This window comes from Falco peregrinus, chromosome 3, assembly GCF_023634155.1.
Source record: "Falco peregrinus isolate bFalPer1 chromosome 3, bFalPer1.pri, whole genome shotgun sequence".
Classification (NCBI taxonomy): Eukaryota; Metazoa; Chordata; class Aves; order Falconiformes; family Falconidae; genus Falco; species Falco peregrinus.
In genome coordinates, this window is record NC_073723.1 from 49,028,480 (window position 1) to 49,054,071 (window position 25,592).

Below are 25,592 nucleotides of genomic sequence, written 5' to 3' on the forward strand. Positions count from 1 at the left end.
GCTCCAAATAAGAGATCACTTTGGGCACCAAACTGAAACCAGGAAACTGTTTTTCTCTGCTTACTATAAAGTACTGAAACAATACTGGAAGCAGGGACTAGAAGTGAGAGAACCACGATCCTGTGTATGCTTGCACATGAGTACAGGTAATTGGGTTAAGCCAGAAGTGTGCTAAAGGGGTGGGAGAAAATACACTCTGCAAAGTAAGATTTGTTGTGGATTATTTCCTTGAAATAGGTGATCCCTAGCAGAAGAAATGCCTTTGCAAGCCTAAGCAAGTATTTGGGACATTACCTTGCTAGACACAGGGGCACATGATGGGGAACAACACTATTTGTGTCTTAAAACTGGCAGCTGGAACTGCACATTCAGAGGTGCTGATCCACTTTCCATGGGTTTACTTAAACTCTGAGAACAACTATTGGACTGAGCTCGGAAGGGTGGAGGTGGAAGAATACCGTGCCTAGCTTAGGTAAGAGAAGGCACTGAATTATCGGTGTTTTCAGTGCTGGGACAGTTTGGGGTTTGAGCAGAACTATCATTGTGGACAACCGAGGAAGTTTCACTGAAGGAAAGCCTGATGTGCCTCCAGCTTCAGGTAAGGGCTGAATGGTAGTTTGTAGGATCACTGTGCAGACCTTTGATGCCTTCATTCTGCAAATCCTGTTTAAAAAGCTTCAATGCTTGTTCAGATTATTTTGTAAACCCTTTGTGCTTTGGTTTCTTTATAAAATGGATAAAGTTGTATATATCATTATTGGTAATGTGGTTTGCAATGACTATGGAAAAGGTGAATATGTGTATTGCAGGTGCCTGATGCTAGACTCCAAACAAGACCAGCGGGCGAGACATGCCATAAAAAGGCAGAGCAGAAGCAGGAAATGCAGAATGCCACAGGACAGAAGTTACATTCTTAAAAGAGGAACTGGTTAAAATAAGGCTGAATCAGATTCAAATAAACTTTCAAAGTAGCAGACTTTTATTCAAGATTGTGTGGAGTTGTAGAAATGTTCATCAATGTGTGTAAGCAAGCAACATGCAAGAACACAAATGTGCTAGATTAAATCCCAAAGTCCCATGTACTGGGTAATCCACAGAATCACATTAATGCATGTGTTTATTACAGACTAGAAGGCACAGAGCATGCACACAGCTTTGAGAGCTTTCTTCTGCTAAAGCATGAAGAAATGCAAATACTGTTACTTGGACTGTGCCTGGGATTTGAGCTCAGTGGTTATGTTATCAAGAAATCAACAGTTTTATTGTGGTATGAAGAAAAATCCACTTTAAAGGAAAAATTCCTATGGAGGAAATGTAATTAGTGGCATGGTAATGAAAGCCATCCTTGAGTTAAAAGAACACTAGCAGAGGTACTGGCGAGGTGTAATTTAAAGAACAATGTATCCTCTGAATGGAGAATACAGAGACTCTACAAAAATGAAAGTTAACTGTAGACAGGTTCTATGATATTATGACACAGCTCTGCATTGCCTGTCTTGTCCTGCTCACACACAGACCTCTCAGATCTATTTCTCTTTCCTCTGCCTTTCCTCCTTTTATGTTAGCAGAATTACCATTCAGGATCATTTCTGACTAGGAGTGGTATGTCTATACACTTCATCACAGTATGACTGGAAAACCTCACTCAGCAACTGAAGACAGTTTTTTTTCCCCTCAGAAACATGGAAAATTAAGCTTGTGGTTTCTGAAACACTTGGGCTTTTAGTCTGAAAAGTTTCCTCCTCCTTTTGCTTAGCGAGGCATAGCTCAAGATATACAGGCCATTTTATTCAAGGACGTTGTTGTGCAGGGTGCACGTCCTGCCCAGGTACGACTGGGGAGGAACGGAACAGGGTGCTGCTGGCACATGGCCCCTGCAGCTCAGGGCGCGAGGGAGAGCTGTGACACAGTGGGCTGCGAGACTGACACCGTGGGCTGTGAGACCCCCTGCGAGACCCCGACACGGTGGGCTGTGAGACCCCCTGTGAGACCCCAACACGGTGGGCTGTGAGACCCCCTGTGAGAGACCAACATGGTGGGCTGAGGCCCCTGCAAGACCGCAACACGGTGGGCTGTGAGACCCCCCGCCACACAAGGGACACAGGCAGTCAGGCCCCCCTCCCAGAAGCAGGGGCCCAGCACCCCCTGCCCCCTTTCCAGCTGTAGGAAAGCGCAAACTCGCCCCACTGCAGCAGGAGGCAGAAGGCAAGAAAATGCTGGTTACCGAGGAACAGCGGCAGAGCCCCGGGAGGCATTCCAGCGGCAGAGGCCGTGCGCGCCATCTCCCCGGCCTTCCCACTCCCGGCCCCGGGGCTCTCCCGAGCCCGGCGCCCCTCACCCCGACGGGAACCGAGGGGGCCGTCCCGGGGGGCCAGGAGGTGCTCGACCCGAGGGGCAGCACCGAGGGGAACCTCAACCCTTCCCAAACACTAAGCCCTTTCTTGGCAGCAAATAACACGGGCGGGCACCTACACGCCGTGTCCTGCCATCGGTCTCCTCGGCACGGGCTTACACCCCCACACGAAATGACCCGCAAGTATCTGTGTGTCGGGGTGCGGATGTTTCCTACACCCGCGCACACAACCCAACCCGCACGGATGGCTAACGCCGCCCCGCCGTCCCCGCCCGGGGGGCACGGTGCGCCAGCCCCGCCCGCCGCGCGGCGCGTGGAGCGGGGCGGCGCGCGCTCGGGGTGAGCTGTCCCTCGGAGGCCGCCGTCGCCGTCAGGTGAGCGGCGTCACGTGACGGCGCTGGCTGCGGGGCCGCGGCGGCGGGTGGCGGAGCGCAGCGGCGAGGGGCCTCCGGGTGCGCGGCCTCCCCGGGACTGCCGAGAGGCGGCTGCCGCCTTCTCCCTTGCACGGCCCTCGCTCGCCCACGTACCCTTGGGGTGAGTGAGAGCTGTCCCGGGCGCTGCCCGCCGCGGGGACAGGCGGGGGTGGGGGTGGGTGCCGCTGCACGGCCTCTCACGGGGGCTCCTGTGGGCTCGGGGGCGGCGCGAAGGGCTCCCCCCATCCCCCCGGGCGTTTGGGCTCCCCTGGACCCCTCAGGAGCCCGCGCAGGGAGCGGCAGGACGAGGCCCGGCGCCTTCCTGCCCTCAGGCCTGCGCGTCACTCGGGTTCTTCGACTTCCCCGTGCCGCTCCTGCCGCCGGCCCTGCTCTCCTTTGCCGCTCCGGGAGTCTTGAAGTGGTTCTGGCTGGGCCACGCAGGAGCTGGGAAACGTTCAGTGGTCGTTGAAGGACACCGAATGGTGCCGTCTTTGTGGGTGTCTGTTCACGGAAGTAGTTTCAAAGGGAAGACAGTTCTGCTGCTTCATTTGGTCAGGGTAGTTCCTTTTTTTGCTTTTGTTAGAATCATGTTTTCATTAAGTCATACGGATCAGGTTTGCTTGTTAGGGATGGTGCAGAATATGCCAGTTTGCTCTTGCTTCTGTAAAGGGAGCCAGAAAAGTCCAGAAGTAAGCTACATGGAGAGGCTTGATGCAGTTTAGGTTGTAAGGAATTCCTGCTCCAGCTGGGTCTCAAGCCTCTGCAAACACACTTCTTGTTATGGCATCAGAGGCGGGTGGAGATTAAACCATAAAGGAAAGAAAAGGAAGTGGTGAAGGTCACTGTCTGCAGTAATGTAATATGTCCTGATGAAGAACTTCTGTGTAGTTATTTTTCAGTTTGCTTTCTGTATAGCGGTGATATGAATTTTCTTGTTAGCATATGTGACATGGGTTTTAATTTATATAACTGGTGAGTTTTTTTGGTGAAGTTGTAGTTCATGTGTTTCTAATGTCTAAATACTCTTAAACAAATACCTGAACTAAATCAATTCAAATGTGTGGGGTTAGGGAGGATATGCACTGAATTTTAGCCGTGATTTGGAAGGAAGATACATTCTGTTATCTGTAGGAGTGCTTGAGCATTGGAGAAGAGTTGTCTATTCAAACGACTTCATTTGATTATTTAAGAATTTACAAGACTGGGAATTATTTAGTAATGGTATATATCTTTTATTTTAGCAATCTTGTGATTGGCTACAGTTTAATTTGTAGGTATGGCTTATTTTTGTTTGCTTCAAGGAAGGCACGTTTTAGATGCTGTATAAAAGTTTGATTTCTTAGTAAGTACTAGGTACAGTTTTAAGGAATGGTACACTGAAAGCAGATTTTCCTTTTTATTTCTTTAAAATACTGGACATGTACTCTGTTCTTTAGTACTTTAATAAGAGGTCTCACATCTGACTTGCATTCCTAGGTACAATTTAATTATCAATTAAGATGGATATCCGAGGTGCTGTAGATGCTGCTGTCCCAACAAACATCATTGCTGCCAAAGCTGCTGAAGTTCGGGCAAACAAAGTAAACTGGCAGTCTTATCTCCAGTAAGTAAAAACTTTCCATGACTTTGTTTTTTTTTTTTTCTTTCTTCCTTCCCTCTTAAGTGTTAGACTTTTTGAGATTTTGGGTTACGTTGGAACATTAGGCTACAGTGAGGAACATTCTTTCTTGGCCTCATGGAAGCAGCTGGAAGAAGTCTGTATTAAATGGAAGTGGTTGGGGAAAATTTTCTTGTGACTTCTTACCAGAAGGGGAACTCTGCTTTTGTGAACTGAAATGCTGTAATAGCAAATAATATAAGTTTGCACAAATGTGTGGTAAAACTGTCCATTTTTGTTCCTCATCATTCAAATGCCATTCTCAATTTTACCCTTATTAGATGAATATGGAAGTAAGAAAAGTTTACAGTATGAGTTGTCTTATATGTAGGTATGTTACCTATATTGCTGAAGTGCCTTTTGTGTGAATACAAATTATACTAGTGAAACTGGACTGGTAGTCCAGGAAAATACGGTGTACCTTAAGAAAGAGTAGTGCTGTTGAGCAATTGAAGCAAGTAAATTGGGGAGTAGGCTGAAACCAATACTTCAGTCTGGGGAGAGTTGTGCTGCCATTTCAGGTAAGCTCAGAGTTTACTTTGGAACATACATAATGGCATTGGGAGTAGCAAGAGAAGTACTGTCCAAAGAGGCTACCGGAACAAGCTGAGGAAAATAGATCTGTGTGTGAGGTAGGGAACAGGAATTAAAAACAGACTTTTACGAGTCCTCTGTACTCTGAAGTGAATGCAAGATTCATGCAGCCCAGCATTCCTCATGACAGGTACCTATGAAGAATATTGACAAAGTGTAAATTACTGTTATCTTTTGAGGGCTCACTTAGGAATAGCAAACTACTTAAGTGTTCATTGCTTTGTAACTGAAGTGGCAGAAATTTTGATGATTCTAGGGGTACAAACCATATGATGGTACTTCGTGGTTATCAACATTATACTACTTCGCAAAAAATAGTTGCTTTTTTTTAGATTGCTGTGGCACATAAATATATGCTATATGTTAAAATAACATTGCAGAAGTGTACGCATGCCAGCTGAAAAGTGCTAACCCCGTAGAAGCTTATTGATTACTACATGCTTTGCCCTGTGCTATGTAACTCAGTCTTGCTTATTCTATTTTTTGTATTGTGGTTTTTTTTTTCTCTTTGTGATTGGGTTTCTGCATGATCAGTCTAGATTTAAGGAACTGATCTGATGAGGAAGTTTCATTTTTTTCTAGGCTATTTTTCAGTTGGTTTAGTTCCTTGTTCAGTTTACAATGTGACATTACAGTGGCTTTGCAAGTGGAAGGGAAAGGTTGGTGTGGTAACTTCACAGTGGCAGCTACCAAGCACTTTTCAAACGGTCTAAGCAGCTTTTGCTGTTACTGTGGGCACTGTTATCTATCTGATAGGAAGTGTGTCCTGAGGAAGCCTGAACCGTAGTTCCTGTGCTGTCCTAGTGGCATGTGAACAGCTAGTTAGCAGTTATTTGGGATGAAAGTGGGAGTACAGTTGTTCACTGTCAATGTGAGTGCACATGACGTAGTCTTTTTCACTGCTGCTCTGTGTCAGACTGTAGGGTTGGTGAGGTTAATTTGTTGTTTTTGTTGATGCAGGGGATAGTTCTGTTTGGCAGGGAGTTGTATTTTGAATATGTATGTAGTATTAATTGCTTCACTATGCTTTATGTGGCCTACCACATACAATTTTCATTCGCTCTTGGGGTTCTGTCTCTCTGGTGCTGAGTAAGGATGGGGGAGTTTTGTTTATTTGTCAGCAAACTCCTGTGTAACCTCTTTTGACCAGGAGGCAGGATTGATGTTCTTTTTCAGATTCTAGATGTAGAATTTGTTTTTGTTTTGTTCTGGATTCTAGGAAAGAAGAACATACTAGTTATTTCTTATCTTTGATGCATTAGCCAGGTTTTGGAGGCTACTGCAGTGCATCTGGCTAGTGTTTGTGGTCCTTCGTGAGACTGTTCAATGCTTGATGTCCTCTGTGTGTCCTGTTTATTATTGCTCTGAAAGAAATGTAATTTTTGTGCCTCATATTTACTGATAGCAGCCTGGGTGTCTGGCTGAGGTAGCTTCACAGGTGAACTTAAGTGGTGCCAGAGGGATTGTGGAGTGTCATGAAGATAACTGTAGTTCCTTGGCTGGGGAGTTGCCTTATCATTAGTTATTGGAAAACATCAGCAGAAATTTTGGTGCTTCTGAAGAGGAAATAAAATTATACTTGGTTTTGGACATGTCCTGTTTGGATGTGATGGTGTCTGAGGCTGGTGCTTTAAGGGATTTGTTGGAAAGTCAGTGCAGCTATATTGGCTCGTGTTTGGAACAAAGCACGTTAATAAATGAGTGGAAACTGCTTCTGGTGTACCTGTTAGAGGCAGGTCAGAGTGGGTTGTTCTGGTTTGTAGAGTAGAAGGAAGATGAAGTGCTGGTGATTTTGAAGGGCACTTTTTTGCTTTCTTTTGAGCTCCTGTTCTGGCAATCTGTGTTTACAGTGGTAAGCTTGCATATAAATATATGGAAGCATACTTCAAGTCTTTAGACATTTTTACATTAGAGGAAAGATTTTTGTGTTAATTTAGGGAAAACAAACGTATCAACTCAGGCATGACATAATTTGTGTTCCTTAAATACTTCCTATAGTTTATGTAGTTGGAATCAAATTACTTTACAAGAAATTGTGATGAAGTGTGTGTGGTTTTTTTGTGGTGTGGGTTTTGTGTTGTGGTTTTTTTCTTTTTTTTTTTTTAATCTGGCTGTGACAGTTATGTGTATAAAGATGCTTCAAAGTCTGCATCAGTCATGACTGAATTGGAGTCTGGGTCACACAGGAAGGCGTTCTGAAGGTCTTTTCTGCTCTCTGTTCTTCAGTGCAAAAGTGAAAAAGCTTACTAATAGTTGATCAGATTCTAGTAGCCTGACTTCTCTTACAGAGTCAGTTCAAGCTAAAGATTAATTGGCATATTGTTTAATCCATCTCTGAAGGTTTTAACTGTAAACTAAATGTCAAACTATGCTAACGCACAACTGCTGACTTGTGATGTTTTCCGTGTATGCTGTTGGAACAGAAGTAAAATATTTAGGTGTGACAACTGTATATATTAATCATTTGCTGCTGTGTTCACTGCTTGCTTCAAAATTAGGCTGTGGAAAAATTTGTGGGGTTTTTATGTTAAAATTACTTTTTTGTTTGTTTTGAATTCCAGCTAGAGTGTGTCTGAGGGAGAAGAAAGTAGCAAAACTTGCAACAGTGGAAGGTGATGTGTAGGTTTACCTACCTTCTGGAAGCTAAATGTAGTTGAGGCCATTAGCTCTGTACAGACTTTACTGCCCTTGAATCTTGAGACTTGTGGTGGTTTAGAGGTATGGATGCCCTCTGCTAGTTAAATACATGATGGGTCTGTGGGTGTGGGTCGCTGTTCTGTGCTGTGTAGTTTCTTTCAGCTTTTGCCTCAGGGTATGAGAATGCCTTTGGAAGGTGTGTTAGCTTGCTTGAAGCAAATTTGGTTTTGCTTTCTAAGAATAATAAATGAGTTCTGTGGAAAAGTGAACTTGTTTCAGAGTTTAACTTGCATCTTAACTGCACTGTAGGTTTTCTAGGTATACAACATTTGACAATACTTTATATTTAACCAGGTGGGTACCTGATGGCTAGCTTGTACTTAGTTTCCCATGTGTCGCCAAGTACTTTATATATATGTCTGTGATTCCGATAATTTTTTTTTTTCCGCTTGGGAGTGGGGGAACCTTCTAAAGCAAGCTAAATATTTTTGTCTTTAAGAGCCAATCTTGTCTTAGAAGAGATAGAAGTTTCCTAACTTGTAGTATGCATATTTTGTTTTCTTAATTTTTTTTTTTTTTAAATTTGGTCCAGTCTTGTAGAGTACATTTAGCCTGTTTTACTGTTTTAATTTTGTAGTGTTAAAACTGTTGAGCAGTTGGATAAAATTAATGTCGTTTAGGTACGTGCAAAGTACTGTTGATACCTGGATAAAAGAAATCATGCCTTGACATGATGACTTCATATGAGCTTTTTATTTGCTTCAGATATAGTCAATTAAATATGTAAAAGCACCAACAAAGAAACCCCAAAATTAAAAACCAAACGAAACACCCTTAACCCTCCAGAACAGTTTTTGTTAAATAGTTCAAACAAAAAAAGGAACAGGAGCTTCTGGAGGAAATGCATAATAAAAAGGAGGAACCACAAGTTTCTGAATCATCTTTAGAGGTTTTAAAAATGATGGTCTTACAAATTCATGCTTTCTAAGTCTTGCATAGCTTCAGTTTACTCTCCTGTAGGTAGTGCTCTCAAAGGTAGGCCTTAGTATTTGAAGCACAGGCCTTTAAAATGTGGTTACAGGACTCCTGGTCTAAACCTGATACACCCAGATAGCTGAAGCTCAAAGTGACTTTTATCTGTTGACGAAAGACTGTATAGAGAAATTCTGGAAAATAAGAAATTAGATGGCTGTTAGGAAGAAGGATGGAGGGAAGTTTTGGTTACTTGCGTTGTTTGCTTAAAGGTACTGGGAGATTCCTGTCTCTTTGAAGAGTGGATGAGGAGAACACGGTAATAGCATCATGGTAGCTGGTGACAGCTGCCTGATGCTGCTCTGCATTTTTTCTCCCCACCCGCCCCCCGGTTGTTAAGGTTTACTACATAATAAGTTACTTCAATTTTAAAATGAGGTGAATAGAAATGGGTGCATTTGAAATTACTAAAACTATTAATTAGTTGTATGAGATCCCTGGTAAAATATTAACAACTTGCTTACAAAACTGTTCAATCCCTCGTACTGTTTTGTATGGGTTCAAAAGTGTCTTTTTGAATGGCACTTACAAAGCAGTAAAGAATAAACTTTAACATCCTTTCCTCTCAAGACAACAAAGACAACATCAGTCCCCACGCTTTTCTTTTTTTTTTTCCTTCCCCCTGCCAGTCTAATGTAGGATGAAAGCAAAAGCTTGAAAGCTTTTTTCTTTGGCAGTTGGCAGACTTCTTTGAATAGCCTGTCTTTTAAAGAAGCATCTCTTTTCTTGGGCTGAGGCTTTTTCAGGCGTTAAAGCTGAAAGTTAAGGGTTTACCTCATGTTGTCTTTGAAGTGCTTCCTGAAAGGCAATATTCTTATAAATGAGCAGCTCATCTAGCTACTTTTTTATCAATATCATCCAGGAGTCTCTGGCTTGGCCAGCACTGAATGAAACATGAGAGGCTTCTAGTTATGGGTCGTTAAGTCCAGTATTTGTGGTGGATGAATTGTCCTCATATTTCAATAACTACTCAAATCCATCTTTAATAGGGAAGAAAGAACACAAGTCAGTCTAAAACGTGTGTGGTAGCAGCATGGTCATCATTGGCTGATTACTTTTCCATGTATAATTTGTTAAGTTTTAGCAGAAACTAGTCAAGGACTACCACTGGCTCTATGTATCTTCCACCCAGTAAGAATTAATTGCCTTTTGTCAGTGCATATAAGGATATTTCTCATATAGAGCTAGAATACAGGAATAATGCAGTACTGGACTATTTACTTTCTTTGCTTGAAAAGTAGATAGGTAAAAAGATGACTCTGTGATGAGGCTGTCCTTAAGATATAACTGTTTAAGTAAGAAGAAAGAGTAGGCCTTATTTGTGTTTCAAGAATCCAGGTGAGCCAACTAAAAAAAACACTACCATCAATCAAACAAACATTTCCTGTTAACTTTACAAGGATTTTAATGGAACCTCTAGTCATGGAACATCTAGAAACTGACCTGAAACATGGAAACAGATGGATTACAAGAACCCATGCTACATAGCTTTGCGAAGTGGAAGAGGCATTTGACTTGGTGGAAATGTAAGAGGACATGAGTCATGGAAATAACTGAAACAGAGCAGTGTCTAATACTTTAATCCCTTAGTGGCTTTTGTATTGATGATGTGCACAATTTTCTTCTTTCTTGAAGCACTCCTGGTATTAACTAGTAAAGCTGGTCACCTATTAAAGTCTTGGATATTTTCCGGACTACTTGATTTAAAATTAGTTTTTATACTTGACTGTACCATTTTGATAAGTTTGTTATTTGTTGTGATGGTAAGTTTTGTGTTATAACAAAGACCCAACAATACTCTGCCAGGTCTTAGCTGAGTCAGCAGCTTTCTGAAATAGCATTGATGGGGTAGTAATCCCTTGAATATTAAGTTAAAGAGAAGATAAAGTAGAGATCTGTCAGCTTATAGGAATCCATAGCAGTTTACTGTATCAAGCCCCTGTGCAATGTGTTTGGATGAGCCTGCATTCGTATCAGTTTTTAAACTATTAGGAAAAGCTGAAATGTCATGATTGGTGAAAGGTAAAAATACATTAGGAACCAGGTTCTCTGTACTACTTAAAATTCTCTTCAGTGCTTATGTCAAACTTAAAAAAATCATTTTGTTTTTCAGCACTTACTTTAGGTTGGATTTGACTGTTATTCATGTTATATATTATAATTTTGGCATGCTAGTTGTTTGTATTCTGGTTCTTATAACTATTTCCACTGACCGTTGCATTCAGCCTCTGGAAGTTTAAGAATTATTTAGGGAATGTTTTTGAGCAGAGGCAATGCATAGGGAAGGCTTTAGAGAGATTATTCTGTCATTAATTTTAGATCCATTGTACATGAGACTTTTTGTAGAAGGGAGTTCTTTACGTATATACTGTGGGATAGAGGACTGGTAAAGCAATACTGTTGATATCTCAAGTTGAAGAAAATAAGGTTGGTTTGGTGGGTTGACCTTGGCTGGCCACTAGCTGCCCACCAGGCCTTTCTATTACTCTCACTCCATGAAAAGAATAGGGGGAAAAACCGTGACAAAATGCTTGTGGGTCAAGATAAAGACAGGGAGATCACTTGCCAATTACCACCAAAGGCAAAACAAACTTTACTTGGAGAAATTAATTTATTGCGGATTAAACAGAGTAGGGTAATGAGAAATAGGAACAAATCTAAAAAACACCTTCTCCCCACCCCTACCTTCTTCACAGGCTTAACTTCACTCCTGACTTCTCTACCTCCTTGCTCCGAGTGGTGTAGGAGAATGGGGGTAGCGATCAGTTCATAATGCTTTGTCTTTGCTGCTCCTTCTTTCTCACATTCTTCCTCTGCTCCATCCTAGGGTCCCATCTATGGGATATGGTACTTCACAAACTGCTCCAGCATGGGTCCTTTCCATGGGGTACAGTCCTTCAGGAATGGACTTCTCCAGTGTAGGTCCCCCGTGGGGTCACAGGTCCTGCAAGAAAACTTCCTCCAGCATGGGCTTCTGCCTACAGGGCCACAGCTCCCGCCAGGAGCCTGCTCTAATGTGGGTTTTCCATGGGCTGCAGCTTCTTTTAGGGCATATCTACCTGCTCCAGCATGGGGTCCTCCTTGGGCTGCTGAGGAGCAACGAGTTTCACTATGGGCTGCAGAGGAATCTCTGCTCCAGCACATGAGTCACCTCCTCCCCCTCCTTCACTGACCTTGGTGTCTGCAGAGTTGTTGCTCTCACATATTCTTGCTCCTCTCTTGGCCACTGTTGTGCTGCTGTTGCTGCTCCTTAAATATGTTATCACAGAGGTGCTACCACCATTGCTGAGTGGTTCAACATTGGCCAGTGGTTGGTGTCTTCTGGAGCTGTCTGGCATGACTCTGTCATGGGGGATGCTTCTAGTGTCTTCTCATAGAAGCTGCCCCTGCAGCCCCCTGCTACCAATACCTTGCGACATAAACCCAATACAGTTTGAAATTTACTATTCATGTTACTTATGGCTTTATATTTTGCTTTTCAGAGGGCAAATGATTTCAGGTGAAGACTGTGAATTTATTCAAAGATTTGAACAGAAAAGAAATCCAGAAGAAAAACAGGAGTTGTTGCAAACAGAAGGCAATCAAGTAACTTTCCTTTCTTTCAATAATTTATCTTTTGGGGAGGAGAATGGAAGGAAACTTTTGTACCAACTCTGTTTTATTGTTGGCTGTATACAGTTAAGATGTTATGAAAGTAGTATAAAACCTGCTATTACGATTATGGGTTTTTTTCTACATTAGTTGGATATTTTTTTAAAAAAACTATTTAATTGTTAAATGTCATCTGATTTTGACTGTGTTGCTCGAGTCTTTCCTCATCCCAGTTATCCCAGTTTACTTAATCACGCATGCTTGTCCTTGAGTTGCTTTTTTTTTTTAAGCTTTTTTCCTTTTACTGGTTAGAGATACTACTGTGAGTTTTCAGCTTAGCTAGCTGAGCATTTCTAATGTAGTTCCAGTAATAGTCCACTGACTGCTAAGGTGTAATCAGTTAAACACAGATGTCTAGTGTCATTTTAGGCACGGTAAGATATGAGGCATTGGACAGAGCTGATAGGTGACCCATGTCAATTGGGTTATAAAGTCCAGGCAGGGAGCCTAAATACACTTCAATGGTATTTGAAGCAGTAGAATCTCACCTTCAAAGCCAGAGGTTCTAGCAGACAGTGTCAGGCATCAGGAGGTTTTGGGGAGGCAAGGGGAAGGTGAAGAGTAGGAGATGCAGTGAAGACACAGATCTTCCTAGCCCTTTTTTTCTACTTTAGTTTTAGGCTGTTCTGTGAGTGTTGGTTTTTTTTTTTTTTTCCTCTTCCCCAAATTGTGTTGTGTGACTGCTAGGTAATAGACCATAATTTGCATAGTGACAAAAGTGTATATGGTGTGCATTATATGCCACTATATAATTATGGTGTAGCAGTTCAGAGTTCCATTTTTCTTTCATTTTTAGTTGAATGCGGTGAAGGCGAAGGAGGAAGTATAGAGTAGTGTTGTGACTGTTCAAGCCTATTATATCTGTTGCTGAAATTGTAGAGTAGAATTGTTCAGGAAGCAGAAAACAGCTTGGATATGCACAAAGATTTGTCTGCAAGGTATAGGAAGTGAACAGGTAAAAGTGTGACCTGTCTTCCCTCCCTCCCATTCAAGTTGCTGAAACTTTTTTATACTATGCCTGAGTTTGTTGCTTGTCAATTTACTTGGTGGTTCTCCTTACTACCATAAAAAGGACACTGGAGATTTTTCTAATCAGTCTTTCAACAAAGCACCATCCTGGCTTTCACTGGTGAGTGCTTGTTCTATGGCTTTCAAATGAAATAGCGATTTGTAAAGTGTAATGATCAATGTGACAGAAAATTTTCTTTGTAATATAATGTCAAGTGTATTCATCTCATTGCAAATGAATAAGATGTTGGGATGCTCAATGCTTATGTAAGACAACTGAATTAATGAGGTCCTGTTTCATATTATCAAAAAGGAATGAAGACAATTGGTAATATTAATTTTAACATCTCTTATTTTTCTAGTGTGCTAAAACGTTTATAAACTTGATGACTCACATCTCCAAGGAACAGACGGTTCAGTACATTCTGACAATGGTTGATGATATGCTACAAGTACGTCAATAACCTGTCTTATTTTTAAGTCTTTAAATGCATGTTTGAATGTTTCCTTAGCCTAATTCAGGTCTTTTCAGGTGTTTGTCATACTGTATTAAAAATATTATTTAAATTTTCAGATCTTGTCTTCAGAGATTAGATGTTAGTCCTGCTGTTGTATGGGTAACTTAGTCTTATTTATATATGCTCATATTCTGGAAAGAAAACACACCTGTGAGCTTGTCTGTCAGCTCTCAACCATGTTTCATGCAAAACTTGGATGTTACGGGATAATTTGTGACCTCAGCCCTTCCCTGTAATGTAGATAGGATACGACTTCTAACTTGAAGTTGTTGAAGCTTTTTCTATGAAGATATTTGGCCACCCTCAGCAAGAAGGTGTAGTTCCTGCAGCTTCAGGTTTCCAATATATGTTAGACTATTTAGGACAACATGTTCTGAAATTCTGTGTAATTTAATTATAAACCAGGATATTCTGATTCAATGAAATATAGTTCTTTGTAGTTATGGGATACAGTGACTTTTAAGAGTAGGCGATTAAATTTGGTGTCAGGACTGCAGTGCCAACTGGGACAAGTCAGTTGGATAATCCCGCTTTTGCATTTCTTTGCTCTCTAGTAGACTAAGAGAAAGTGTGATGTATTAAGAGTGTTGATGTAACAAGACGGGTTGAATTGTGCAAGGTTTTCTCCTGGTATTCATGTAGCATATCTGGCTGTTTGACAGTTTCTCTTCTGCTATTTTATGTTGTATTTAATACAAGGTTACAATGAAATGTGTCTAGTGATAACTTAATGGTTTAGAGTATTGCTGGAGGAGTCAAACCACATGAGTTCTAATTCCATCTGAGTATTAAGTGTTGTCGGCAGGCAAATTGAAAGTGTGAGCCTCTCCACAGTACGTATGACACGGGGATTATGGTGTTCTTCCAGGTTCCTGTCTGCACGTTCCTGAGTGAGTGCCCTGACTGCTGGAATAATAGTTAGTGGTGGTGGCAGCAGTTTATTCATGCCCATCTGCAGCTTTGTCACTCTAACCCCCTTCCTCTTTAGATTTAGTTTTTCTTAAGTGTGACAGAGACATCAAGAAGCAGAGAAGACAAAAGGGAGCCTCAGTGTGATTCCTTCATTAGGATGCTAAGTTGGGAGCATCTTGTTTTAGTTTGTGCATTTGATGACAAACTTGTCTTGGGGTGTGAGAACTTTGTTTATTATGGCTAATTTTGTGAGGAATGGGTCTCATTTTCTGTGTAAGAGATGTCAGTGGCCATCAAAGTAATCTTTTCACTTGCCTTGCTTTGGAACTTTTTGTGTTAGTAGGTCTTGTTTTGCTTATGAACTTTGACATTAGCACATATAGCCTGTAGCTACAGGATGCAATAGCTGGTATCATCTCCTGTGTTGCGGAATTAATAACCCACAGGTAAAGCTTTCACTGGTGCACTCATGAAGAATTGCATTAGTTTTAGGTAGTCCCAGAAAGTAGTTTTGAGTAATCTCTTATTTGCTGTATTGGTTCTGTCATATGTGTGTAGATGAACATGTTTTCCTGACTTAATGGTCGTGCACTGACATTTCTGTTTTCAGGGCCTTACCCTGCCACAGAAGTGGCATATGTGGAATTCTTAGTGTTAAACATAATTGCTTTAAATTGTCCAGGCTTTATAGCGATACAGAAGAACAGGGATATTGGTGTACAGTATATATTTACTATTGTTTAAAACTGGATGCCTTTTTCAATTTAGAAACTCTGCTTCACTGTCTGAAAAGCTGCACTGGCTTTTGCAGCACTTTGTGTGATTTCATTATTCAGGATTATCTGGCTGCTGGCATAGAGGGCTTGTGTGCAGGCATCTGCATACTCTGTGTCTCCACTAGGCAAGGCTGAAGCAGGACTTTTCTTTTGGTCAAGTTCAGGTGGTAGAGTGTGCTGTCAGTGATGCCTTATGGACCCTTGGCTGCATGTTTTCAGGGTGTACGATTCTGTCAGAAAGCAGCATATTAGCTGTTGACTGTACCTGAGTTTAGCACAGGGTCCCTGCAGACTGCATGGACAGAAGAATCTACAATAGTGAATGTGAAGTCTCCTGCCCAAGTAGTCTTAATTCAGTACATGCAAAGATTTTAAGTGAGAAGTTATTCAAGGACATGGCTTGTCGTGGTGCCACTGACTCAGTAAAATTGCTTTGAGCAAGGATGTTCATGCAGTTCCATGCGATGAACAAATAATATCTGAAAGCTGCTTTCGATAGCTGAAACTGCTAGAAACTGTCATAGGTAACAGCAACCAGCTTTTTTCTGTGTTGGTAGTGACTATGTGGTTCTTCTATTGTCTTTTCTATGCTTTTCTTGGGAGGCTGTAAAAATCGTATCAGCTGTGTTTTCAGCACACCAAAAGCCTGCCTGTGTGTCTAGGATTGTTCCAGCAGTTCTACTTATGGATTTGATCATTGTTCTAAGGCAGATTTCTTTTGGAGGCTGGCAGAAGTGAAATTAATGTGGTGATTGCCTTAAGAACATCGCCACTCTGCTCATTTCTGAAGGTGGAGAGTGTTGGCATACTGGAGTCCCTGAGGAGACATTTCTTACTCTATTCATATGGTAAATACTTGGAAGAATTTTTCTGGATTAGTCACCCAGTCACACTGTACAGTCTGTTAATTATGAAATCTTTAAGAACCTGCACCGTAGTTGCTGCAGGTAACAGTACCACCCAAGTGAGCTTCATTACACTTCTTCAGAAATGATAGATGCTAAATTATTCAATTGCTCATGTGAGAGCTTCAGGATTTTCATTTTATTGGTGTAGTCAGTAGCTGCCTAGGAAGGTGCAGCACTACGTATTCCAGGGCTGTAGGTAGGTCTCCATTTCTGCCCTCATGTCCTTACCTTCCACCTTAATAGCAAACCAGACTAGTTATCTGATTGACAGCAAGGTGAAATTATTTCAACTTTTCTACTTCCAGACCCATCTCCTCCTTAGTTATATTGTAAACTGAACTCATTGATCTAGTTATTTTTTGATCTTTTTAGCTAGGCTTTGTGTAGCATAAGTGTAGATGCTAACAACAATTTATTTGATTGAACTGCTGTTTTTCATCAAACTAGCCCTTGCAGAGTGGAGGCTCTCCACCAAGGCACTGTGTTCCTGAGATCTTGGTGTTTTTTTTCAATTTTTATTTTTTTTTATTTCATAGTTTGAACAACAAATTTTGAGAGGGTTTTTGAGCATTGACACATGCCATATAGAACATTATTCACTGTAAGGTTTATGACTGTTGGATAACTAGTGACGCCTGACCTTCCCCAGTCAGTGATCAGGACAGCAATTTGCAGCCCATGTGTTGCAGTAACTTTGATACTTTCAGTGAAGAGTTGGTTGGAACTCTGATGCTTAGTAAGATACCAATGTTTGGATCATGGGTACATTGAGGTCATCTTGTGCTTCGTGGATCATATTCCAACAAGCGGGCTTGCCTTAGCTGATTCTTGGTCCATAGAGTTAATAATAGGGTGCAGAATTGAAGGAGGAAAGCCCTTCAGCTATGGCAGTCTGAAGATTAAATTAATTGTGTAGTAGAGCCTGAAGTACTGTTCTCATGCGAGTTTCTCAATTACAGCATTTCAAACAGTTTTGCCTTCCTTGGTAGGAGTTGTAAATGTGGTTGTAATAGCTTGACTTCAATGAGGAGACATCTCTTTAGAATGAAAGCTTACTATCAGGCAGGCTAGAAAGTATATGGAAATGTTGAGGAAAAGCAAGAATCCAGGTATTTGATTTTCTGGAAGACTGTCTATATTCTGGGCTTTTAGGAAATAGCAGAGCTCCTCTTTCTCCTTCAGGTTTGCATGGGCTTTTCTCTGGTCTGCTTTAAGGAGAACCACAATAACTGCTTTTCACAGTGGTTGTTAGGTGAAATGCTTGAAGAAACTGTGCATGGTGCCCAGGTGCAGCTACTTGTGGTTCAGCCTAGAAGCCCTGGAGAACAGACTTCTGGTGACTGTGTCCTCTTCTAGGTATGCAAGTTGCCTGAGGTAACAGCAGAATCAGTTACAGCCTCATCTGGGAAAGAAGAGCTTGCTTCCCATTGAGGGTAATGGAGAGGCAGGAGTAGCTTCTGTTGTAGCATATGCAGCCAAGTTGAACAACAGGCTTTTGTGTGGAAGTAGCAGTATGTGGAAAACTTTGGATGGACTTTATTCAAGCATATTTGATTGGGTGAAGGGTAGGGGAAATGGCAGTATTTAACTTGTCTCTCATTGCTCTCATTCTGCTTGCTTGATCAAAGGGATACATCCATTTTTACTCTAGCAGGTATTGGAGTGCTGAGATATGACTAGGATTTCAAAATTTGTTCCCCCACTCCACATCTCTAACCTGTTGAGTTATTGGAGTGCTGAAATGAACTGTATCCGCAAGTAACTGTCAAACCGAAAAATTTAAGGGCTGTTACAAGCCAGGATACGCTGTGATAATGTATGCCAATATAATAAGGAGCAAATAACTGCTCTATGTTGAATGCTTTTACAGGTCTCTCATCTTTTCCCCTCTCCCAATTTTTACAGGAAAATCATCAGCGTGTTTGTATCTTCTTTGATTATGCAAAACGTGGTAAAAACACTGCATGGTCCTATTTTCTGCCTATGTTGAATCGACAAGATCTTTTCACTGTGCATATGGTAAGTTTTAAACGAACCTGTCTCTGAGGGTGGTAGAGAAAAATGCTGATTTTATTTTTCTTTACGATTTTGGAGTTTGAAGGTAAACTATTGCCTGGACTGGAAGGTTTTCCTCTTGCAGTCTAGATGAGTCATTCTTAATACAAGCTTCACTTTGACCACATTTTAGAAAGAAGTTACATTGTTTATTGATGTGGGTTTTTTTCTGGGAGATGGTAAAGATTTTAAAGGCTCAGAAAAGGAAGGATTTCAGAATTACTTAAGCAGAGTAAGACGTAACTAGAAAAATAACTTATGTCACAATGCCAGTCAATGTACCTCATGCTGTACAAATAGTAGAATTTTTCTCATCTTGTGAAAGGGAAATATCTTTACCTTGCTGAACCTTATTCTCTCGTATGCACGAGTTACTGTAATGCCACTTGAAATCTACGTATAACAGCAAGCATACTGGGGAAGAAGTAATGTCTGCTGTTGTGGTGGGTTGACCCTGGCTGACAGGAAAGCTCTCGCCCAGTTGCTTGCACAGTCCCTTGCAGCAGGTCTAAGGAGAGAATCAGTATGGCAGAAAACTCATGGATGAAGATAAAGACAGTTTAATAAATCAAGGGGAAAAAAGGAAGTGGGGGTGGAACCTAGAACAAATCCAACAAAAAGAAGTGATGCTAAAGCAGCACGCAACACCATCAGACGAATGCCCAGCCAGTGTATCTCTTTGGTCAGTTGTCTCAGCCTCTTGGGTCCCCACCCCCAGCCTACTCACTGAAGTGTAGAGTGAGAAGTCCTTGATACTGTGCAAGCACTGCTCAGCAACAGCTAAAACTTTGGTATGTTATCAGTGCTGTTTTGGTCACCAGTCTAAACCACAGTATCATATGGCCTGCTATGAAGAAAGTCCATCCCAGCCAAACACAATAGAACCATGTGTGTTGTGTGGTATCTGCTGTGCTTTGAGCCACAGGGTGCTCTTGGTGTATATGGAGTAACTTTTCTGGAATTCCTAGTATTCTTCTGTCATTTGTGGTGAGAACTGGCCATTTCATCTCAGCAGTTTTTTTCCTTGTAGGTGAAAGATATGGTTGCATTACTGTAAATTCCTAATGGAGACCATAGTTTCCACCCATAAAACTTGTATTATGGCTTGAGGAGGAAGAAAACTGTATAGCTGTGAATTGATCTTCACTGCATATCTTTATTGGCATGGTGTGGTTGAATCAAATCAGTGGCTCAAACTACAGAACCACATACCTGGCCTGCATTATGCTGTGGTGGCAGTACTGGCACAAAGAGTTCCAGGCAAGTCATGATGTTTGCCCTTAGATGTGGCCAGTGCAACTGTTTGAGGCTGCGCTACAACTTGAACAGTGAGCTGGCCTGTTTTCAAGAAAAATGTCAGGCTTGAATTTTGTTTATTTATTTATTTTTAATCTGACTGATTCACTGCATGGCCATGGAATCAGTTTACTTGGTGCAGCTGAAGGAGGAAGCTGGAGTTTTTTGGCTGTGGTGTGTGGGGTTTTTTTCTCTTCTTTTTTTCTTCTTTTTTTTTTTTTTTGGTTTGGCATTGCTGCTGAAGATCCATCTTGCAAAAGTGCAGTCTGAGCAAGCTCAGACAGTATTGACTTCTTGAGTGTGCAGTGAAAGTGTAATTTTTAGACCCTTCCAGTGCAAAGTAATTAGTCTTCCTAGAATGGTGGCTTTCAAATGTGTAGTATAGACATTTCTATGTCCAGCATTTCTCTGTTCACAGATGAGTTATGCAGATATTATTTTCTTCAGGTACTGCAAAAATACACAAATTATTTTATAAATGACACAGAACCTCACATGATGTGAATCCACTTTAAAACACTGTTTGCTCTTTATGCCTTTTAGTACTTTTAGTGCATACTTCTTATAAGCATGTGAATGTTTTCAAAACAAAATTCTAGGTTTGTGTTGTTTTTTGTTGGCTTTCCTTTTTTTCCTCCTTACTGTGCTCACTGGAAGACTTTTGATGGCACATTGTTGCATCTGCATAGACAGATAAAAATATTGTCCTCTGTGTCCAGGCTCAAATTCTGCTAGGCATAAATGGTCTCTCATTCAGGGGCCACGTAGCTAGAAATGGCAGCACGGTAAGCTAGAGATCTACTCTCTCATTTTTTAAAGCTGAAAGGATTTCTTAGGGTTACTTGGCTGCATTTAGAAGTGGATTTGACGCATTTCAGTGTAGAGTTTGTTGTTCCAGATTCTCACTGTTTCCCTCTAGGAATCAGTGGTGGTGGTGCCACACCTCTGAATGCAGTATAGTGGAAAGGTGCCTGGAATACTCACTGCATCACAGAGCATTATGCAGGCAAACAAACCCCTGCTTCAGTAGTTTCTTGGTTAGACTGCCTCTTTATATATAAAGCTGGTTCAAATGTTTCTGCGAATAAGCTGTAGGCTGCAATCTAGAGTTACTTCAAGCATAATTTGGAAAGGCTGGCATAGAAATACAGCATTGTTCTGTGCCATCATGGAAATTGTTAATATGACTGGTTTTAGTCCTCAACTTCATTCTAAAGTTCTGCCTTCACTTCTGCTCTTCTTTTTATGGCCTTGCAACTTCTCTCTTCTTGAAGATGACTTGCTTCAGTTTAAGTCCAAGAAAACTTTAATACTTTGCAGTCATTTGTGTTGACATATGCTGTAGTTGCTTAAAGTAAGCCTGCTCGTGTATGCGTTAGGCCATTAAGCATCTTGCTGTTACTGGATTTCTGACTGTAATGGTGTCCTCCAGCAGTAGCCCATTGATAGCTCCCCTCCACCTCGTTCTGTGTTCTGTGTCGATGCCTTGCAAACTTAATCAGCTACAGCTATCTGGTAACGTTGTGGAAATAACACCACTTACTAGGAGGCAGAAACAGCAGAAAGCTGAAGAAACAAAATTACTAGACATGAAGAGTCCCTTACATTGAAAACAGGTAGATTTATGTAAGGGGCCATCTTCTTCATAAACTTGGTTTCCAGAGCTTATAGGACCTCTCACTGAATCCTGCAATTGTGTTTGAAAAATCTGTTTGTTGCATTCTTTTCCAGGCAGCAAGAATTATTGCCAAACTGGCTGCTTGGGGCAGGGAACTTATGGAAGGCAGTGACTTGAATTACTATTTCAACTGGATTAAAACTCAGCTCAGTTCACAGGTAAAAAGCTACTTCTGTTTAAACATTACATTGACTTTGGAAACTTTTTTCAAGAATTTGAATATATAGATGTACAAACAAGGAATACGTTCTTGGTTTTCTTTTTCTAAAATGAAATTTTGCTGTGTCATTTTTAAAGCTAAGTATCCTTTAAGTTAAAAACTATGTGTTTGAATAGTGGTTTATATTTTCTACTCTAGTCCTTGAAATGCAAGTTAAAAATAGAAGTAAGAATTTTTACCTTTTCTATTGGGTTAACACTGATTTTTCTTTTGGATGCAGAAAATGTATAATGAGGGGTTTTTGTCTCCCTGTATTGTTTCTCAGCTTTTTGCTGGGAAGAAAAATCACATGGCAACAGGAAGTGAATATCAAAACTTTTTTCCAGTTTACTGTAGTACTGTTGTACTTTAGCAAAAGCTAAAAGCTTTTTAGCCCTGTTGATTGAAATGAAATACTGACTTATTTGGACAGTATTTTTATGTTCTTGGCTCAGTATAAACTGCTTACTGCTGGTTTGTCCTTCAAAGATGAATCATTCTCCTTGGTATTAATTTTTGGAGATTCTTCCTTTAAGACTTGCAAAACCCCAGTGATTTGTCGTTCTTTAAGGTAGTGTTGTAGCAGAAGTGGACTCTAGAGAGCTGAGAAACATTCAGTATGTTTAGTAATGGTGTATTTTTCATAGTTTTCCAAACTGGGTTTATTAAAAAGTTGTTTTATTTTTTCTCTGGAAGAAGAATCCTGAAGTTGGGAGTTCCTTCAGAAATATTCAAGAAAACAGTTTTCAAATTCTGAGATGAAGATGGATAAAAGTCTTGAGGAAATCCATACTTTAACAAAAATAAATTAAAACAATATACCAGGATCAGCTCCAAGCATATTCTTCTAGACATGATGGAGTGTGAGTGGGAAATAAATTATTATAATGTATTGAGCAGGAAAAGTATCTAGTAGGTTGTTAAACTTTTCTTTTTTTGATTAGAGAGATTGGAGAATTGAAAGAAACTTGGTAATAACTGTTCTGTAAGTGTGCAGGACAGCTCCGATTTTAAACGTTTTTTTTTTTTCCCTAGAAACTACGTGGTACGGGGGGTTCTGTGGAAGCAGGAGCAGTCTCTACAAGTGATGTAAGTATATCTTTGAAATCTGTCAATTTGCTATTTTGGACAGGTGATAGCCACTCCTGATTAAGGTGCAGAGCTGTTCTGGTGTCAGTAATAGAAAGTACTTGGAATCAGAACTGTACAACAGAATGCCAGGTGATGGCGCCAAGAAACAAGTATTTTTAAAACACTGATTTCACAGAGAATGCTGGCAGTGTAAGTATGTTTTTTACCAGTTGGTTTGGGTTGTTAAAATGTAGATGTATCTAGCGTTCTCGCTGTTTAAAACTCGAGAAGATTATGTGGAATTAATTTAATATTTGAACAATACTGTCTGTTTAGCGCTGAACTATTGGACTTGTAGAAGAAACCTGAAACTAAGAAGCTTTTGGCTCTAGTGATATGCAGAACTTAGAAAGGGCATGTCGGATATTAGATCTGACATTGCCCCTCAGCTTCTGTAGCATGAAGTTGCAAGTGCTTTCAAAGCTGTAAGCTTTTCATATTTCATTAGCTTGAATTCAGGGGAAAATTAACTGTTCTTTTTGCATCAGTATTTATTTATACTAAATTTCATACAGCTATAGTGGCTGTTGAGCTTGGAGATGAACTGCAGCAGCACAGCAAACTCGGGTGATCATCGTAACTGAATTTTCTGGGTTTTTTTGTGGCACAGCGGGGCAGTTTATCATAGCTTTAGAATATGGAGTAGTATTCAGTTTGGTTTGTTCCTTTTGCAACTTGGAAGTTTTCAGTTTCTCAGAAGACTTAAACATGAACCTGAAATTTGTTTTTCTTCTAAATGTACTCATTGCTTTAAAGCATAAGCTTCCTGTAGAGAAAAGCCTCTTAAATTACCATTTGACTGGAGTTTAAAATAGAAGAGATGAAAGGCTGTTACGCATTGGCCATGGATAGGGAGTAAGATTACAGCCTGAGCCTAGAAGTTGAAGTATTTCAGTATTTCATGTGCAGTTCTGTGTGCCATACTGTTAGGTTTTGTTAGGCTGACAGCCCTCTGTCATATAGCCTTAAAGGAGTAAATAGTTGTACAGCACTCAACACCGCTCGTTACGGAGCTGTGAGCTCTTCTAACTTGCTTAGAAATCTGTACTCATTGTACTTCAGCACTGCATGGATGTACTGTACAACTGCAGGGTCCCAAAGCAGCAGAACTGATAGTGCAGATGTGTTCTAGGATAATTAAATTGGGTAAGTATTGTCTTGACTTTGTTAATGTTCTAATTTCAGATCTAGCTTGTGCAAGAATTCCAAGCAGGTCCTAATTTATTTCAGAGTAAATTGGAGATGCAGTTGTAGGGTTTTACAGAGGAAATAAGGACTGGGATCAATTATGAAATTTCAGTTATACTAGTGTTGGAAGAGGATGCTTTTATGACTTAAAAAGAAGACTCTAAGTTTGGTGGTACACAGTTTGGTGATGCAGTTGGATGATGTAAATTAATACATTATTTGGGGTGGGAGGACTATCTTTGTGTTTATAGCTGTTTGGGTTTTTTTTTTTTTTATTGGATGGTGCGTGAGAATGAATACCTACCCCAGGGAAATGAATGTTCTGTATGATGATTTGGGCCTACAAGTTCAGATTCAATTTTTACGTAAAGGTCTTAATCTCTGATGAGAGACACAGAATGAATTCATCTTTATTTTAAATTCTGTTTATTGTCACTTCTCTTTTCCCTTATGAGGGATTGCCTAAGCTCTTCACTCCATTAGATGTTTGAAAGGTTTGACCTTGTATTATGTGAGTGATCTACCATAAGGTTTTTCAAGACACTTAGTAAAGAAAAAGGCTTATAGGGAAAAAATCCTAACACTTTATCAGCAGCATACCCGAGTATTAGGAAAGGTAATGCCAGAAGTTGAGCAAGAAGAGAGGAAATAAAAAAAGCAACTTCTGTTATACCTTGGGATCTTTCTGTTGCTGTAGTGGGCGGCATGATTTGTTGGCCAAAACCCATTTTTGAACTGCACCCCATCTTGTGTGTTACTGTGTGGAAAACAACATGCTTTTAGAGATGAAAAGCTGTTTAATGATTCTGTCTTTGTGACAGTACATATAGGAGGCTGAATGAAAATAGAATTCAGTGGTGCATCTCTCGGTGTTTTCCTGATGGGCAAGTTTTATTCTTTTCTTAGCGCGGTATACTGTGTTAAACTTGTAATGAAACAAAGAAAAAAAATTAAAATGCAAAGCTGAACTTTGAAGATAAGTTTGCATACTCATTTTTCTAATGTTATTTTTTTGTATAAATGTACATCTCATTATAAGCATGGTACTTGCTATGTGGCACATGTGTAGGAACATAAACAATTGTAATGATAACACTACTGTTTTGAGTTGGAGAACAGGAATGGGAAGAACCTGAACTCAAGATTCCTTTTTCCCACAGTGACCTCCTTCAAGCTTGGTAACCAGTTTGCTGATTGTATTTCCCAAACTTTGCTCGGTGGAATAACAATTGACTCTGTGGGTGAAAGGTCTCTGGCAGTATAATCAAATAGAAGTCAGCCTTGATTTATAGATAACAAAAGAAGGCATGTTCACATGGGCTATAAAAATCTGTTTTGTTTTTTTCAAATGGTATCGCTTGCGTAATACTTCTTTCCTATTCAAAACTCTTCTCCATTTACATTTTTCTTCCCACCTTTTATTGTGAGATGTTTTTTTTGGTTTTCTTTTTGTGTGCTTGTTGGGTTTTTTTTCTGTTCTGTTTGTTTTTTTAAGACGGGCATTGTAAGAGTGAGCCTGTTTAACTTGAAAGTGTCACTGAAGAAATGTGTGTTGAAATATGCCAGTAAGCCTAGTTTGGAAAACT

General features: G+C 40.6%; 1 protein-coding gene across 2 annotated transcripts in view; it reads left to right on the plus strand.

Annotated features, from left to right (window-relative positions):
- The first annotated feature begins 2,722 nt into the window (after nt 1-2,722).
- Nucleotides 2,723-25,592, plus strand: part of ATP6V1H (ATPase H+ transporting V1 subunit H) — a 50,534-nt gene continuing 27,664 nt past the window's right edge. The window contains exons 1-7 of one of the 2 annotated variants that reach the window (XM_055799128.1): nt 2,723-2,887; nt 4,243-4,369; nt 12,169-12,271; nt 13,708-13,797; nt 18,365-18,478; nt 21,542-21,646; nt 22,723-22,776. In XM_055799128.1, coding sequence (XP_055655103.1) covers nt 4,266-4,369; nt 12,169-12,271; nt 13,708-13,797; nt 18,365-18,478; nt 21,542-21,646; nt 22,723-22,776 — 570 coding nt within the window. In that variant the 5' untranslated portion in view covers nt 2,723-2,887; nt 4,243-4,265. Of the gene's footprint in view, nt 2,888-3,597; nt 3,739-4,242; nt 4,370-12,168; nt 12,272-13,707; nt 13,798-18,364; nt 18,479-21,541; nt 21,647-22,722; nt 22,777-25,592 lie in introns of those variants that run through there. The other variant, XM_055799129.1, reaches the window with a different exon arrangement.